This window comes from Dermochelys coriacea, chromosome 20 (assembly GCF_009764565.3).
Source record: "Dermochelys coriacea isolate rDerCor1 chromosome 20, rDerCor1.pri.v4, whole genome shotgun sequence".
In the NCBI taxonomy this organism is placed as follows: Eukaryota; Metazoa; Chordata; order Testudines; family Dermochelyidae; genus Dermochelys; species Dermochelys coriacea.
Window position 1 is genome coordinate 3,212,804 of NC_050087.2, and position 18,258 is coordinate 3,231,061.

The 18,258-nt window shown below is 61.1% G+C and overlaps 1 protein-coding gene across 1 annotated transcript; it reads right to left on the minus strand.

The window, feature by feature from the left end:
- Positions 1–781: 781 nt before the first annotated feature.
- Positions 782–13,959, minus strand: NDUFA4L2 (NDUFA4 mitochondrial complex associated like 2). Its single transcript, XM_038378948.2, has 4 exons — positions 13,820–13,959; positions 6,333–6,421; positions 1,466–1,526; positions 782–1,046 (listed from the first exon to the last, which is right to left on the minus strand). Exons 1-4 carry the CDS (start codon positions 13,874–13,876, stop codon positions 990–992), a joined length of 264 nt encoding a protein of 87 aa, XP_038234876.1. The 5' UTR covers positions 13,877–13,959; the 3' UTR covers positions 782–989.
- Positions 13,960–18,258: the final 4,299 nt, after the last annotated feature.

Here is an 18,258-nt window from a genome sequence, read left to right on the forward strand (position 1 = left end):
CTTGTATTGGGGGTGGGGGATGTTGGCTGTGCTGGGTGGGGCAACCCCCTTTGACTCCCCCTCAAAATGTGGCATCCCGCAGGGCCCCCTGCAGCTGGGGGGTTACTGGCCAGCGCCTGCTGCCTGGCACCAGCTGTGCCGGGGGGGTGAAGGCAATGGTGGGCGCCACAGGGAATGGAGGAAAGCGGGTCTGGCAGTGCCAGTGTGGGGGGAGGTGGGGCCGGGCCCAGGGGTGGCAGTGAGGGGGCCCAGGGGGAGACTCCTGCACCAACACATGCGTGTGCACGCACACAAACACACACACGTGTGCCTCTTTGCACACATATGAGTGTGCATGCCCCTGTCTACACAGGCACACAGCGATACAGTACACACAACTCTCACCCCTCGTACACATGCAAACGTGTACACAGTTACACACACACGGCCAGGCCAGAGGCTCATTGGCAGGGGCTGGGGGAGAGTCGCATGCTGCCTCCCCCCACAGCCTCATAGCCTGGCCCCTACCTTCCTGGAGGTGCCCCTCAGTAGACCCCCCTCCCACACACACACACACTCTCACGCTGACGCCCCCCCCCCGGCCCGGCTCTGGCCTGGACCATGGGAACAGGGACATCAGGACACCTCTGTGCTGTCCTGTGGGGCACCCCCCCCCTCGTACAGTGTCGGAGACAGGAAACGCAGCACATGGGGGTCGGGGGGGTCAGGGAATTTCCGAGGCGGCTGGAAAACGCTGACCGTGGGGGCTACTCGGGTAGGAAAAGTCGGCTCACACGTTGCGTGGCACGTTGGGGTTTTATTGCAGTGCTGGGGCAGTGCCCATCGCCGGGGCATCAGGGCGCGGCCAAGGCCAGGCAGGGCCACGGGTCTAGCATCACCTCAGGCAGCTCAACGGATCTATACGGGCCCCGTGTGGGAAGCAGGGGACACTGGGGTGGGGGGGGCAGCCAGGCCCAGCGAGGGGGCACCCGGACCTGCCATGGGGGGCCTCAGAAGTCAGGCCGATCCTTCTTCAAGCTCTTGTAGTCGGTGGAAACCGCCAGGAACTGGAGAGGGGGAAGAAGCTGGGGGTGAGGAATTGAGGTGCTGACCCCTTGGTTCCCCCCCACCCCCAGCCTGAGGACTCCATGTTCCCCCCCCATCACCAGTGCTGGGTGAGAGGCCCCCCTCATCAGTAACTCATTTCACAGGGACCCTCAAACTGCACCCACCTCATGGGCATGACCAACCGGGCGTCTGAGTGATCAAGAGGGGAAAGGCCCCGTACCCCATGCCCTGCCCCCCAAGCCCATGTGGGAGCTGGTGCCCCCTAGAGGGGAAAAGCCCCGTGCCCCATGCCCTGCCCCCCAAGCCCATATGGGAGCTGGCGCCCCCTAGAGGGGAAAGGCCCCGTATTCCAAGCCCCACCCCCCTGAGCCAGCCCCGCTCAGGGACCCCCCCCCCCCAGCCCCCTGCCCGCGCTCACCTTGTACTGGTCGTTTGGACTCAGTTTATTCCATGGCTCTGGGTTGTTCTTCTTGTCCCAGCTGCAAGGAACCAAGAGTGGGGTTGGTGGGGAGGCACCAGGCAGGGGTGGGCCAATGGGGCCAGCGCTGCATGGAGGTGGAAATAGTCGTCGTCCCCCCCGGTGGCCCCCACAGAGGCCAGGCCCCCTCCTTCCCCGGTGGGGCTCGGTACCGGGACCCTTTGCCTACAGCCCAATTATAAAAAAACACCTGGTGCAACCCGTGGGCTGCTCACCATGGTGAGGCAGTGCAATTATTTGTGCTGAAAGTTGCAGGGGGGGCAAAACGGGGGGGGGTCCCATTTCCTTTCCCAAATGGCCATGACCTGTGTCACCCCCATGCACCTTCCCTCCCCCCCCCATCAGTGCACCGTGGGCAGCAGCTCTAACCCTTGGGCCCCATTGCCCCAGCACAGGCAAGGTTTGAGAGGGGCAGCAGCCTGGGCCAGTGCGAGCATGGTCACGTTTGCAGTGAGTGTGCAAGCTGTGACCTCCGCAGGCTCACTGCTGGGCCCACAGGTATGGTGCCAACAAGCCAATAGAGCCAGAGCCCCGGGCAAGCTGAAAGTGTCCAGGTCCCACTAGGTAGGTTGGCCAATTTCAGCCAGGGGAGGGGAAACTACATCACCACCACCCCTTTGCACCAGTGCAAAATGGCCAGAGTGGGTGAGCTGGTGAGAACGGCTGGAGGAAGGGAGGCTGCAGGCCTAGGCTGGTCGAATGCAACCCGAGGGACTGAGGCAACTTGGGGCAGTGCAGCTGGCCAGGGACTCAGCACCCCTGTGGCCAAGTTACTGTGCAGCCAAGGAGGGTTTGACGGTGGGATCGAAGGACATTCCCGGCCATCAGTGCTGCTCCGGCCGTTCACACTAGCTGAGGCTCCGGCCCAGAGCTGGTCGCAATTGGCTCGGAGCTGGCTGAGGCCAGTGTCCCCATGGGGGTATTTGCAAGAGCCGTGGGAAGCCAGGGTGTGGGGCAGGAGGAGGTGGGGCGGGCAAGGAGGTGCGGGGCAGCTGCTGGCTGAGTTTAATGGGGCCTAATGGCTGTTTACCGGTGACACGCCCTGGGGAAATAATCTGCCACCTTCCATGTAAATGGCAGGGAAATGACACTCCAGGAGGCAGCCGCCAGGGGCCCGAGTGAGCGTTTGCCTGGCTGATGGATGGCTGGGGATGGGACCCCACAGGTGGCTGACGCCCCCTGTCCTCACATGGGGGGCAGAGATCAGGTTGGAGGGTACATTGACATTACTAGGTACATTACAGTAGCAGCTGGATGCTTGCGCCAGGTGCTGCACAGACCCACAGTCAGAGCCAGGCCCTGCCCCAGAGAGCTCGCAATGGATGGGCCCTAGGCAGCTGGAGGAAACCGAGTCACAGAGCACCAAGGCCAGGCTGTCCGAGGGCTCGATGGCCCAAGGAACTGAGCCCTTAGCAAAACCTGCCCCCAAGGTGGGTGCTGAGCCAGGGCAAAGGTGGCCCCAAGAGACTCGGAGAGCCAGGAATGGAACCCAGGTGTCCGGCGTCCCTTTCCCTGGCCTAGACGTTTCGCACAAGCCGCCTTGACTGACTGGGGCTCTCCGTGGCTGCTGCCCGGGGTGATTCGACCCCCGGCCTGGTCAGCCCCTGGCTGGTCCCTGCTGCAGAGCATGGCAGCAGCACATGGGCGGTGGGGGGGGCAGGGCCCCACATCTGCCTCCTGGGCCGGGGGATGGGCACTGCACTGGGGAGCGGGAATATCGGTTCCCCCAAAGTACATGTGGGCTCTGGACCGGCACCTCCCCCAGCTGGGGGGTTTGAGCTGAGTTCCATCTCGGGGTGAAATCCCCCCCATCCTCCACGGCAGCTGGTGACCCAGCATGGGGGTCACATAGGGCAGCGGGGGGTCTGGCCTTTGCCCAGACCCCTGTGTTGGGGGGCAGGGGAGCTGCCATTGCTCCTAGCCCTGCCCATCCAGCTCCCCAGCGGGCGTGATTTGCTGCCAGCTCCTGGGGCTGGCCTCAGGCCCTGCAGCCTTGCTCCCTCCCCGGCTCGTTTGTGAGCCCGGCTCCCCCCGCCTGGGCCGCGAAACTGGGTCAGCAGCTGGATACACAGACCAGGGGCTCGCTGGCCACCACAGCCACGCTGCTGCTCCAACCATTGTACTGACTGCCCCGTCCCTCCAGCCGGCCATCGTCTGCCTAGCTAGCCCCCTGCCTGCAGTCACGCCCCTCCTTCCACCCCTCCCTCCATCCCTTCCTCTATCCCTCCATCCATCCTCATACACAACCCTCCCTCCATCCCACCCCCCTCCATTCCTCCCTCCATCCACCCCTCTATCCATACCTCCATCCATCCCCAGACACATTGTCCCTCCATCCATCCTTCTGCCTAGCTAGCCCCCTGCCCCCAGTCATGTCCCTCCCTCCACCCCCATACACAACCCTCCCTCCATCCCTTCCTCTCTCCACTCCCCCTCCATCCCTCCCTCCATCCACCCCTCTATCCATACCTCCATCCATCCTTCTGCCTAGCCAGCCCCCTGCCTGCAGTCACGCCCCTCCCTCCCTCCCTCCATCTCCCCATGTACACGCCTCTCCATCCCGCCGTCCCCATCCACACCCCTCCCTCCACCCCTCTCCCCACCCCGGGTTCTGATCACAGTGGTCCCCTCCCCGGGCCACAGTCTCTGAGCCATGGCAGCACGGAGGCTCCTGCTGCCTCTTTCTGCTAGTCACCTCACAGCGGCCCCCCCGGCAACCCGCTGTGAGGTTACCAGTAGCAGGGGTGGGGAATGCGGGGGGCACGGGGCTGTCCCAGGGAGCCGAGCGGCTGGGGAGAAGGGGGAGCTCCAGGGACGTTCCCCCAGGACAAGCTCGGCCCCCTCCTGCTCCTCGGCTCCTCACCCGGGGGAGGGACGGAGCCAGCGTTGGCCTCGGCAGGTGCCCCGGGACCTGGCTAATATCACCGGGGGCTGCTGTGCCCCCATCTCCCCCACCTCCCCCGCCATCAAAGGCACCAGGCCTGGAACTGCTTTGCTGAGCTAAGGGGCTGGGCAGCCAGAAGCAAATTGAATCAATGATGGAGTCAGACATCTCCAGAGGGTGCTGGCAGAGCAGAGCCAAGGGGAAGGGCCCAGGCCCGGCCTAGAGCTAGAGGGGGGAAACGCTGAATCTGTCACGATACATATCCATAGCTACCCAGCCAGCCGAGACACACCCCTCTATCCACCCACCCATCCCTCCGTCCATCCATCCATCCATCTACCAATCTATCCATCCATCCATCTGTCTCAGACACACCCCTCTATCTACCCATCCACCCACCCACCCATCCCTCCGTCCATCCACCCATCTATCCCCCCATCCATCCACCAATGTATCCATCCATCTCAGACACACCCCTCTCTACCCATCCATCCACCCACCCATTATTTGGGGTTGGGAAGGAATTTTTCTCCAGGGCAGATTGGAGAGGCCCTGGAGGTTTTTCGCCTTCCTCTGTAGCATGGGGCACGGGTCACTTGCTGGAGGATTCTCTGCTCCTTGAAGTCTTTAAACTACAATTTGAGGACTTCAATAGCTCAGACGTGGGTGAGGTTTTTCGTAGGAGTGGGTGGGTGAGATTCTGTGGCCTGCGTTGTGCAGGAGGTCGGACTAGATGATCAGAATGGTCCCTTCTGACCTTAATATCTATCTATCTATCTCTCCGTCCTTCCATCTATCCACCCATCCATCCACCAATCCACCCACCAATCTATCCATCCACCCACCAATCTATCTATCCACCCATCTATCTACCAATCTATCCATCCATCTCAGACACACCCCTCCATCCATCCATCCATCCATCCGTCTCAGACACACCCCTCTATCTACCCATTCACCCATCTCAGACACACCCCTCTATCTACCCATTCACCCATCTCAGACTCACCCCTCTATCCATCTGTCCATCCGTCTCAGACACACTCCTCCATCCATCCATCCGTCCCAGACACACCCTTCTAACTATCTATCCATCTGTCCATCTGTCTCAGACACACCCCTCTATCCATCCATCCCAGACACACTCATCTACCCCCCTCGCTCCATCCAACCATCCGTCCTAGACACATCTATCTATCCATCCCCATATACCCCCTCTAACTAACTCCATGCACCACCTCTATCTATCTATCCCCAGACACATCCATCTCTCTCACATCCAGCCGTGATGGCTCCTGCTGGTGTATGCTCCACTCCTCCGCCCACCCTGGTTCCCTGCTGCCCTGACTGAGGCTGTGGGGGGAGCTCTGGGGGAGTGAGGAGATCAACGAGTGGGGGGAGGGGGCATGACTAGGCCTCCCGTCTCCTAACACCGGAGTGTCCAGCCCACTCTGTGCCTGGGGCCTGACCCTAGTTGGCACAAGAGACAGCCCGGGGAGCTCCCTGTGCATGACCCTCCCCGCAGATCAGACCAAATGGGGGTGCGCTGCCTGGGCTTCCCTCTGCCATTTGCGACTCACCTTCCTGATTTGTGTTAGGGCAGCCAAGAGGCCCCCTGCCGAGAGCAGGACCCCACTGAGCCCTGCCCCGACGAGGCACCGAAACACCCTGACAAGTGAAAAGAGACGAGGGGCGGGAGGGGAAACTGAGGCACGGAGCGGGGAAGTGACAGAGCTGGGACTAGACCCCAGCAGGAACTACCCCCTAGACGCCAGCGCCTCTCATTGGGGTTATTTACTAGGTGTATAGCAGTAGCACCGAGGAGCCATGGACCAAACCCCCCCTGGTGCCAGGGGCTGCACAAACACTGCCCCAGCGAGCTTGGCTGCTCTGCAGCCCCAGCCCCCCGCCCCGGCCCCATACCTCACATCGGGGCTACAGAGGGCCAGGCGGAGCAGGTAGAGCGCAGCACTGCCCAAACCGAGGCCGATGAAGCTGATGAGGGGAATGAGCTGCGGAGAGAGGGAGAGAGAAGAGATGAAAAATGCCCCAGTGAAATGAATATTTATCAGGCCGCCGGGAGAGTGAAAGAGAGCCTGACACGCCGGGAGATTTACCGGTGCAGCAATCCTGTACCCGGGCTCCCGTACACAGTGTAGCTGTCAGCTTGAGTGACTGGATTCAAAGGGGGGGAGAAAAATAGTCTCATGTCGGAGAGGAATTGGATTTGGAATGAGAAATCGCAAGCTCCCCCTCCCCCCCCCGTCTGCAGTAGTGGGGCTGGGAGCGGCAGGGGGTGGGGAAGGAGTGGGGGCTGCGCTGGGGTGCTCATTAGTGCTGTTGACCCAGCCATCCTCCCTATGCATGGCACCCCCAGCCGTACCCCACTGCCACCCCATCCTTCCGCCCCCCAGGCCCTGGACACAGCCCTCCGGCAGCCCAGCCAGCCCCACAGATACACATCTCTCTATCGACTCCTCTAGCACACTATCCATCCAGCCACTCACATACAATAACCTTCTTTCTACCTACCTGTTCATCCACCCTCATACGTACCTCTCTCTGTCTACCTGCATATCTAGCCATCCACACATCCCCCGACAGATCGATCATCTGTCATCTATCCATCCATCCCCATACACCTCATCTAATCTATCTATCCCCATCCACCCCCTCTATCTATCTCTTATCTATGTATCTATTTATCCTCATCCACCCCCTCTATCTAATCTATCTCCAGACCCCCCCCATCTATCTATCTATCCATCCCCATATACCCCATCTATCATCTATCTATCCCCATACATCCCCTCTATCTGTTATCTATGTATCTATCTATCCTCATCCACCCCCTCTATCTATCTATTATCTGTGTATGTATGTATGTATGTATGTATCTATATTTATGTATCTATCCTCATCCATCCCCTCTATCTATTTACATCTATCCCCATACACCCACTCTATCTATCTATCTATCCCCAGAGACCCCCTCTATCTATCTATCTATCTACCCACCCCCATGCACCCCCCCATCTCTATCTGTCTAACACAATGTATTAGACCATGTAACATAATGGGGCCAGCACAGCTCCCTCACTGCACAGAACATAACAAGAAACATTTTCAAAAGTGCCCCAGGTCACCCGAGCCCCGCAGGCTAGAGGAAGCTGAATGACTGCAGGGTACTCAGTGACTTGGGCACCAGCACCTGATCGTTACAGCCTCTGACTGATTCAGGCAGCACACGGCCCATTTTGAACTGGGGGTGTGGGGCTTATGATGAGCAGGGAGTATTAACCTGGGAATATTGCATGGGAGTTTTACTAGTTTACTGTCTTCTGCTAACATGGGGCGTGCCTCTGTTTCCCTGGGGTGCTGCACCAATACTAGCTGGGGGTGGGAAATAAGGGGGTGACTAAAGGAGGGCGGCTGCTCTTTGGAACCGGAGCCCAGGAGGGGGTTGGGACCAGGTGACACCTTCTGCCTGGGAAACTGAACAAAGGCTGGAGGAGGAGCCGGGGTGTGTGGCTGGATGTGGCTGGACTGGGGGTGTGGGGCTGGACAGGGCTGGGGGGCTGGGACTGGACAGGGGGTGTGGGGCTAGCTGGGCACATGGCAGCTGCCTTGCTGGGTCAATGGGATCGGGGGGGAGGGCTTCTCAATGTCTTGGTACCTGCGACCCCCCCGGGTCCCACTCGCTTATTTGGCTCCTGGCTGTGTGTGACGAAAGTGCCCCCGACGCCTGCCCCATTCCTGTCGCTTTTGTGTCTCCTCCCAGGGTCACTTTCTCCAGCCCCCTCCCGCGCTCCCCCCTCCTGCCCTGCAGAGCCGCCTGTTCTGTGGATCCCGGCCCAGCTGGGGCTGCGACACTGATTCCCACCAGCGGGGGATCTGGCCCCTCTGACTCCACTGGCTCTACATTGATTCCCGCCAGAGGGGGATCTGGCCCCTCTGACTCCAATGGAACATGGGGACCCCGGACTCCTGGGCTGGGAGCTCAGTCCAGCCACTGCCTGCTACGTGACCATGGCAATTCACTGACCCCGTTGTGCCTCAGTTTCCCCATCAGTAAAATAATTCTGACCCATCTCCCAGGGCTCATTTGGGGAGCCAGACACGAAGGCTGCTCTGAAAGTGCCAAGTGGCCTTCTCAGGAGACATTAGCCAGTATTTATTGCACCCCGAGGACCCCCGTTGTGCCAGGTGCTGGGCCCACAGTCAGAGTCAATCCTTGCCCCAAAAAGCTGACAATCTAAACAGACAAGGGATGGGTGAGAAAAGAGGTGAAATGACAGAGCCAGGAATAGAACCCAGGCATCCTGAGGAGTAGCCCAACACCTCTAGACCCTTCTGGTTCCTCAGTAGCTCAGGGCCCGGCTGCGCGGATCCAAACACCATTGCTCACTGCCAGCATGTTGGCCCCAGGGCCGCCGTGTGTCCATCATCTTCTCTCACCTTTCCCCCACCATGACAGCTGAATTTCAACGGCCCGCGCCCCCTCGCCCCACACCTGCTGGCAGATCAAACTTCCAGCAGATGCAGCTTATGATCCTGGAGGTCAGAGACGTCGGCCGCTAATGATCTTTTGTGCCGTGTGCCAGTCAGAGCTGGCAGCCGCCACTGCCTGGCCATGCCGGGTGATGACGCCGGACTCTGGGAACTGAGACTCGGGGTCAGGCCTTTGTCGTGCCATCTGCTGCTGACACTTCTGGGTTCTCAATGCCGGGGAATGAACTGAGTGGCTGGCGGAGGGGCGGGGGGAGCTGGAGCGAGGGTCAGTGGGAGCGATGGGATGAATAGCAGCGTGGCCAGCCGCAAAAGTTCCAAAACCCCATCCCCCCGCTCCGAAAATCATGAGATTGGCTTGAAAAGCAGGAGATTTAACATAATAAATGGGGAGGTTCTGTTGCTTTCTGGGTTTTTATTGGGTTTTTTTTTTGAGCCTTCACAGGCCATGGTTTTAAACGCCTCTGCCCTGCGCTGAGGGCTAGAAATGTTTGTGTTATCAAAGAAGAGACGCGAGCCAAGGTCTGGCTGCCATCCCATGAATCTGGGGGCTGGGGCTTTAAGGAAAAGAGCAGTTTGTGTGAGCGCTGCTGGAATCCTGCTCAGCTTTTATAGCTGGGGCAACAGGCAGATGCAAAGCAGGATTCGGGGGAGTCCCTGCTCTGCCACCTGACCTCGCGGCCAGGGGTCGGAACCCACCTTTCCATCAGCCCCTTGGATCTAGAGCTGTACCCTTTGGGCCTTCCAAGCAATGCAGGCCACGGCTGGTGTTAAAGGAGGCGGGGGGGGTGGGGACACGGGCGGCCACTGGGAGAGGTGTTCGCTGGGCTGGGTGTCATGTGGGTGCCAGACTCAAAGCTATTTAGGCTCCTAACCCCCCTGGGACCTATGTGGCAGGTGGGCAGAATACTGAATAGTAATGTGCCTGTGATCCCCGGTCAGGGGCTTGGGGGGTGCTTGTCCCCCTGAGCTGCTTTTAGGGGCCGCGTGGCAGGCAGCAAGGCAGGCTCCTGTTCCACTCCATTTCTATCCCCCGCAGCAGCACCCCGAGTTTGCTCTGTTTGCCTTTGCTGTCGAGTCGGCATTAATCACTGCCCAGCAGCTAGGCCTGGCAGTTGGGCACCGCGGGAAGCCAGCCAGGCAGCAGCAGGAGAAGCCGGGGCAAGGTGAAAGCACTGACGTGCCCGCCCGGCAAGGAGCGCTCGGCTCAGATAACGGATGGCGTGTCGGGAAGCACCTCTGCCTTTAACGGGGCCAAGGCAGGTTACCCGCTCGGATCCCCGGCTGGCCACGAGCCCCCAGTGCAGGTTCCCCCTGCTCTTCACAGGAGCTAATTACGCAGGGGGAAGATTTTTAGCCCGGTTTTATGGATGGGGAAACCGATCGGCTCATCCTTACATGGCCAATACGGCCCAGAGCTGGGCACAGGGCCTAGTGGTTCTCCCTCTCACTCTAACCCCTAGACCATACTCCCACCCAAAGGAAGGGAACAGAACCCAAGCATCCTGGCTTCCAGCTCCTCTCTACTCCAAAAAGGAAACCCCCCTCCCTCCGCTGAGAATAGAACCCAAGAGTCCTGACGCTGGCTGCTGCTGTAACCACTAGACCCCACTCCTGTCCTGGAGTGAGGAATAGAACCCAGGAGTCCTGACTCCCAGCCTCTCCTGCTCTAACCACTGGACCCCACTCCCCTCCCAGAGCCAAGGATAGAACCCAGGAGTCCTGACATCCAGCCCCTCTCTGCTCGAACCACTAATCCCCACCCCCTTCTGCTGGGACTAAAAGCCTGGAGTTCTGCGGCTAGCTCCTGCTCTAACCCCTAGACCCCAATGCCTCACTATTTCCAGCCTCCCCAACATTACATCTTTGCCCAGGACCTGCCTCTCCCCGGCTGGCCCAGAGCCCAGCCAACACCGGCCAGCAGAGCGTGGACGTGACTGTTTGAACGTGTAGCCCAGTCTTCCCAAAACCAAACCTCAGGGCTTAACCCTTCCCACACCAGCCCTGTCCTCATAGGGCCGGCTGCTTGCCTGGAATCACCCGGGCAAAGGACCAGACCCACAAAGGCAAGCCAGCTCCCTGGGGGAAAGGGTTTGGCTAGCCCCTGGCAGAGACAGATTCTTAGCTTACACCATGGAAACTCGCCGTATGGAAAAACACCAGGCCAACCCCCCCGCCCCTTTCCTTTGTGGCGGGGCGTGGGAACAATGTGTACAATGGGGAGGGGGCTGAGAGCCATTGACCCAACCTGTAAACCCTGTGTATGATAGAAACCACAACAAGCCAGGGGGTGCAGCCACACACCAGCCCCCCTAGTTCCAGCCCCCTTCCTTGACCTGTTGTTGGGGGGGGATTTTGAGGCAGGTTCCCAGCATCTCGCATTCATCAGGGTTTATTCCTATTTGTAAACAAAATCCTCATCATGAATTTTTTATGGCCGGGGAGCTGATGGATTTGACATGAAAGGACGGGAGGTGGATTTCTCCCCCCCCCCGCCAGGCTGATGAAAGGTTCCGAATTTGAGGGCTTGAGGGGGGGGGTGTGTGGCAGAGGATCAAACGAGGCGGAAGGGGTCGGGAGGAGCTGGGACTCTGGTGTGTCTCGGTGCAGCACACGCCCTAGAGAGAAGGAGCCGCCGCAGGGAGGGAGATGCAAGACAGCCCCCCCATTTCCCATGTGTGGGGGTGAAGTGCAAAGACCCCCAGGATTAGGGGCCAAAATGCAGAGTGGGAAACAGACAGAGAGGGGGACACAGCGAACGCTGCTCCGGCTGGGGTGGAATCTGTGAAGTTCAGGGCCTTGATTTCTTTTACAGAGCAGCCCCCCCCCATTGCACATAGTGGGGTAGGGAGGTGACAGCAGACATGCCCTGGGGGAAGGCAGACAGCAAATCAGGGGCCCCCAGCCACAAGGGAGCCCCTCGCTCTTGGGGGGAGGCAGGGGAAGCGGGGGTGGGAGAGGGAGTTTAATGAAAGTATGAGGGAGGCAGAAAACTGGGGGAAGATCGTGGGGGGGGCCTGATGATGGGGGGTGGCTGGGAGGGGGTTGGAAGGGGAGGGAGAGGGGGCAGGGGGGATGAGAAGGAGCATTGAGGGGGGACAGAGGAGAATGGGAATGGAGGGTGGAAGAGGGATAGAAACAAACTGGGGTGGTGGGATAAAGGGGGGCAGGGGAAGGAGGGGGAAGAGGGATGCAGGGGAAAGAGGGGGCAGGAGCGGGCTGGGGGAAGAAGGGGACAGAGGAGAGGATGGGGGGCTGGGGAAGGAGGGGGACAGAGGGAGGAGAAGGAGGGGGCAGAGGAGTGCAGGGGAAGAAGGGGGAAAGATGGCGCAGGAGGGGGAAGGAGGAGGCAGAGGGAGGGGAAGGAGGGAGCAGAGGAAGGAGGGGGCAGGAGGGCACAGGAGGGGGCTGGTGGAGGAGAGGGGCAGAGGGAAGTGAAGCAGAGGGCAGAGGGGTGCAGGGGAAGGAGGGGGAAGATGGGGCAGGAGGGGGCAGGGGATGGAGGGGCAGAGGGGTGCAGGGGAAGGAGGCAGGAAGATGGGGGCAGGAGGGGGCCGGGGGAAGGAGGAGGGCAGAGGGAAGGGAAGCAGGGGGATGCCAGGGAAGGAGGGGGGAAGATGGGGCAGGAGGGAGGGCAGAGGGACGGGAAGCAGGGGGCAGAGGGGTGCAGGGGCAGGAGGGGCCGGGGAAGGAGGGGTCAGAGGGGTGCAGGGGATGGAGGGGGCAGAGAGGTGCAGGGGATGGAGGGGGGAAGATGGGGGCAGGAGGGGACTGGGGGAAGGAGGGGGCAGAGGGAGGGGAAGCAGGGGGCAGAGGGGTGCAGGGGAAGGAGGGGGGAAGATGGGGGCAGGAGGGGGCCGGGGGCAGGAGGGGGGCAAAGGGAGGGGCAGGAGGGGGTAGAGGGGTGCAGGGGCAGGAGGGGCCGGGGGAAGGAGGGGGCAGAGGGGTGCAGGGGAAGGAGGGGGCCAGGGGAAGGAGGGGGAAGATGGGGGCAGGAGGGGGGGCAGAGGGACGGGAAGCAGGGGGCAGAGGGGTGCAGGGGCAGGAGGGGGCAGAGGGGTGCAGGAGGGGCAGGGGGGGAAGCAGGGGGCAGAGGGGTGCAGGGGCAGGAGGGGGCCGGGGGAAGGAGGGGGAAGATGGGGGCAGGAGGGGGGGCAGAGGGACGGGAAGCAGGGGGCAGAGGGGTGCAGGGGCAGGAGGGGCCGGGGGAAGGAGGGGGCAGAGGGGTGCAGGAGGGGCAGGGGGGGAAGGAGGGGGCAGAGGGGTGCAGGAGGGGCAGAGGGGGGGAAGCAGGGGGCAGAGGGGTGCAGGGGCAGGAGGGGCCGGGGAAGGAGGGGGCAGAGGGGTGCAGGGGCAGGAGGGGGCAGAGGGGTTCAGGGGAAGCAGGGAGCAGAGGGAGGGGAAGCAGGGGGCAGAGGGGTGCAGGGGCAGGAGGGGGCAGAGAGGGCAGGAGGGGGCCGGGGGAAGGAGGGGCAGAGGGGTGCAGGGGCAGGAGGGGGCCGGGGGAAGGAGGGGGCAGAGGGAGGGGAAGGAGGGGCAGAGGGGTGCAGGGGCAGGAGGGGGCAGAGAGGGCAGGAGGGGGCCGGGGGAAGGAGGGGCAGAGGGAGGGGAAGGAGGGGCAGAGGGGTGCAGGGGCAGGAGGGGGGCAGAGGGGGCAGGAGGGGGCCGGGGGAAGGAGGGGCAGAGGGAGGGGAAGGAGGGGCAGAGGGGTGCAGGGGCAGGAGGGGGGCAGAGGGGGCAGGAGGGGGCCGGGGGAAGGAGGGGCAGAGGGGTGCAGGGGAAGGAGGGGGCAGAGGAGGCAGGAGGGGCCGGGGGAAGCAGGGGGCAGAGGGGTGCAGGGGCAGGAGGGGGCCAGGCCGGGGGCCGGGGCAGGGCAGGGCAGCCGGCGGCCGGTCACTCACTCCGGGATGCCTCCTGATCTGGCGGGCGAAGGCGAAGCCGGGCCGGCTCCCTCCCATGCTGCTGGCGGGGCGGACTCGCTCCGCCAGCAGCAGCGGCAGGTTCCCCCGTCCCGCTGCCTCCGCCCCCCGCCCGGGGAAGGGCGGCCCGGGCCGGGGGTCACTGGGGGCGGCGGCTCCATCCCTCCCCCGAGCGCAGCTGGCCAGGGCGGGGATCGGGCTCCCGAGGACTCGGGAGTTAGGGCCGGTGGGAGCAGGAGCGGGGAGTGGGGGAGCAGGGTGAGGGGAAGCAGAGGGGGGCTGAGCAGGGTGAGGGAAAGGGGAAGCAGAGGGGGGCTGGGGAGTGGGAGAGAGCAGGGGGGACTGAAGAGTGGGGGGGAAGGGGGAGGGGAAGCAGAGGAGGGCTGGGGAGTGGGAGGGAGCAGGGAGAGGGGAAGCAGAGGGGGGCTGGGGAGTGGGAGGGAGCGGGGGAAGGGAAGCAGTGGGGGGGCAGGGGCAGGGACAGGGACAGGGGAGGGGAAGCAGAGGGGGGCTGTGTGATGCAGCAGGGTGGGGGGAGTATTGACCTGGGAATGTGGCAGGGGAGTTTCACTCCCTGCGGATGGGAGACCTGAGAGCCTGTAACCTGAGCCAGGACGGGGAGGGGGAGGTAACACCTCTGCCCTGGGAATGTGGACAAGGGCTGCAGGGCAGAGCCTGCTGGGGGGGGGGGGGTTAGTTTCAGTTTGGTGCTGGGTGGTGGAACGCAGGGAACCCCAGGGCTGGGGTCTAAGCTCTCTGCCCCCCAGAAGAACTTGACTGAGGGGTCCTGGTTGTACCCCCAAGCTCTGTTTTAGACTGTGTTCCTATTGTCCAATAAACCTTCCATTTTACTGGCTGGCTGAGAGTCACAGTGAATCCCAGGAAGAGGGGTGCAGGCCCTGGACTCCCTCACACTCCGTGACAACTGGTGGGAGCTGTGGGATCTACTGCACCCTGTGAACGGCACTTCCTGCAGTAAGTGACTGGGGAACAGTAAAATGAAGGGATTGACGGGGACCAGGCGTGCTGAAGATTCAGAGAGAGACGGTTTCAGGGGGCAAAAAGAAAAGGAGTACTTGTGGCACCTTAGAGACTAACAAATTTATTAGAGCATAAGCTTTCGTGTAGCTCACGAAAGCTTATGCTCTAATAAATTTGTTAGTCTCTAAGGTGCCACAAGTACTCCTTTTCTTTTTGCGAATACAGACTAACACGGCTGCTACTCTGAAACCTGTGATTTCAGGGGGCAGTTAACCCCTGGGAGTGTGTGACCAGAGAGAAGGACTTTTGCAGTAACAGGGTCCCCCAGGGGATTGCAGTGAGCGGTCCCAGGGGCAGAGGAGTCTGCGGCTCGACCCTGGCAAAGAGGTGGTGACCTCAAGAAGGCACCCTAGGGGTTCTTCCTGGAAACAGTGGAAAACTGCCCAGGCCTGCGAGTGGCCAACAGGGAGATGTTTGCTAAACGCCTTAAGAGTGACCTGGTGGAGCTGTGCAGGCAGAGGGGGCTGCGCATTGGGAGGTCCACCAAGGAACAGCTGATTGCCCAGTTGGAGGAGAGGGATCGCTTGGATGACCCGATCCCTGTCCCTGAGGGAAGCTGCCCGGTGGATGCAGCGTGGGCCCTGGGGCCTGACCAGGCTTGGAGGGGCAGACTGCTGCTGAGGACATCCCAAGACCCTGCCTACCTATGCCTGGAAGAGGGGTTGGGGAAAGCTCAGCGAATACCGAGGGCACCCTGACCCCGGCAGCCAGCAGGGGATCCTCCTGGCGGAGCTCCCCATCCCTGGAGTGGAGGCGGCTGGAATGGGAGAGGGAGATGAAAATGAGGTAGCTGGAGGATCATGAAAAGCAGCATCAGCATGAGCGGAAAGAGAAGGAGAAACAAAGGCAGCATGAAGAGAAGCAGAGACAGCATGAACTGGGACTGGCCAGGCTGAGGAGCAGTGGGTCCCCGGCTGCAGTGAGTGAGAGGGGACCCAAGACTGCAAGGAGCTTTGATAAGTGCTTCATGGCCTAGCCTAAGGAGTGGGAGGACATAGATAACTTCCTGAAGGCCTTTGAGAATGCCTGCGAGATGCACAGGGTTGACCCTGCAGACAGGCTCCAGTTTCTCACCCCTTTACTGGACCCCAAAGCCGTGGAGGTGTACAGCCGAATGAAAGGGGCGGAGGCAGGGGACTATGAACTGTTCAAAAAGGACCTGCTCCGTGAGTTTGGGCTGACCCCCGAGATGTACCGGAAAAGATTCCGGAGTCAGCATAAAACGCCTGAGGTCACATACCTACAACTGGTCAACCAAATGCAAGGATATGCCTGCAAGTGGACAACTGGGGCCCAAGCTAAAGAGGACCTGTTGACCTAATTGTACTGGAGCAACTGTATGAACGGTGCCCTTCCGACCTGAGGCTATGGTTGGTGGACAAAAAGCCGGAGAACCCACAGCATGCAGGGCAGCTGGCCGACGAGCTTGTGAACAGTCGGTCCGGGGGTAGCAGGGAGGAGTCCCAAAAGAACAGGCCCCCCATGATGCAGAGAGAGAGTCACCATGGGACCTCCCGGCAGGGAAATATGGAGAACCCCCTGTGACGAAGTGGTACTGTTCTTAATAAGAAAAGGAGTACTTGTGGCACCTTAGAGACTAACAAATTTATTAGAGCATAAGCTTTCGTGAGCTACAGCTCACTTCATCGGATGAAGCTGTAGCTCACGAAAGCTTATGCTCTAATAAATTTGTTAGTCTCTAAGGTGCCACAAGTACTCCTTTTCTTTTTGCGAATACAGACTAACACGGCTGCTACTCTGAAACCTGTTCTTAATGTTTCCTCTGAATATTGTGGGGGTGCCTCAGTTTCCCCTAGGCAGTTCTTAAGTATCTAGGGGATGGGATAAGGGTGTATGATCATTGCAGAGCCCTAGAGGGCAGTTATGTGCAGGGGTCTGGACACAGACAATGGCCGACACCCTGTTTCCTGGCAACTGATGGCCTGGGCCCTTCCCCCCTGCAAAGTGAGAGCTAAAGGGTTGGAGAACAAAGGAATCCAGTGACCTCCCGGCTCGGGAAAGGGACAAAGCCCGGGGGGGTGGGCTGGAGGGGGTTTCAGTTTGGGGCTGGCTGGGGACATGGAGTGAAGGGCAGATGTGGTTGTCTGGCTCACTGCCCCCCAAAATGGACCCAGCTGAGGGGTCCTGTTCTCTGCACCTACAAGCTCTGGTTTAGACCATGTTCCTGTCATTTAATAAACCTTCTCTTTTACTGGCTGGCTGAGAGTCCCATCTGACTGTGGAATTGGGGGGCAGGACCCTCTGGCCCCCCCAGGACCCTGCCTGGGCAGACTCGCTGTGGGAAGTGCACGGAGGGCAGAGGATGATGAAGGCTCCGAGGTCAGACCCAGGGAGGGGAAGCCGGGGGAGCTGTGTGTCCTGCAGACAGGCTGCTCCCAGAGAGGAGACTCCCCCAGAGTCCTTACTGGCTTTGTAGGGAGCAGTTCCAGAGCATCGCCCGGGGACCCTGTGACACCCCCTCCCAAGGGAAACGCCTGGCATCGGGACCCTCTGACCCGCTAAAGGAGACCAACGTGACCTGAGCTGCTATCACTGTGGCCAGAGAGGCCACGTACGGACCCAGTGCCCCAGGGTCAGGGACAGACTGAGCAGACCCAACCTACCCAGGGTTAACTGGGTAGGGACCCAGCTGGAGAAGGGGCAGATAACCCAGACAAGGGGGGCTGCCAGCTTACCACCTGCTTACTTCCCTGCTCAAGAGGGAAGAGTACCCCCAGCCAGCTCTGCCAGAGGGCTGGAGGCTCTGGACTCAGGGTTCTCGGTTTACAGGGTGGGCGCGGGGCTGTCCCTCCGGAGCGAGGGCCTTCTTCCCCTGGAGGTGGACGGGAGGAAGGTCAATGGATACTGGGATACAGGCGCGGAGGTGACGCTGGCCCAGCCCGAGGTGGTGGCCCCAGACCGGGTGGTGCCCAACACCTACCTGACCCTGACAGGGATGGGTGGGACCCCATTCAAGGTGCCTGTGGCAAGGGTACACCTGAAATGGGGGGCCAAGGAGGGCCCCAAGGATGTGGAGGTGCACCACCATTTGCCCACTGAGGTTTCGATGGGGGGGGACCTAGAGGTCTGGCCAAGCAACCCCCAGAATGCCCTGGTGGTGACCCGTAGCCAGAGCTGGAGAGGGGCACTGCGTCCTGACCTTGGGGAATGTACCACACCGGCGGCGCAGGATCCTACCCTGGTGGGGAGGAAGCGCCGAGGGGCACGGCTCAGAGAGGCTGTGGCCTCAGACCCGGCCAGCGAGAGGGAACCGGGCCCCATCCTTCCCCAGCCGCTGAGTTCCAGGCCGAGCTGCAGAAAGATCCCTCCTTGCGGAAACTCAGGGACCTGGCCGACCTCAGTGTGGTACGGACCATGAG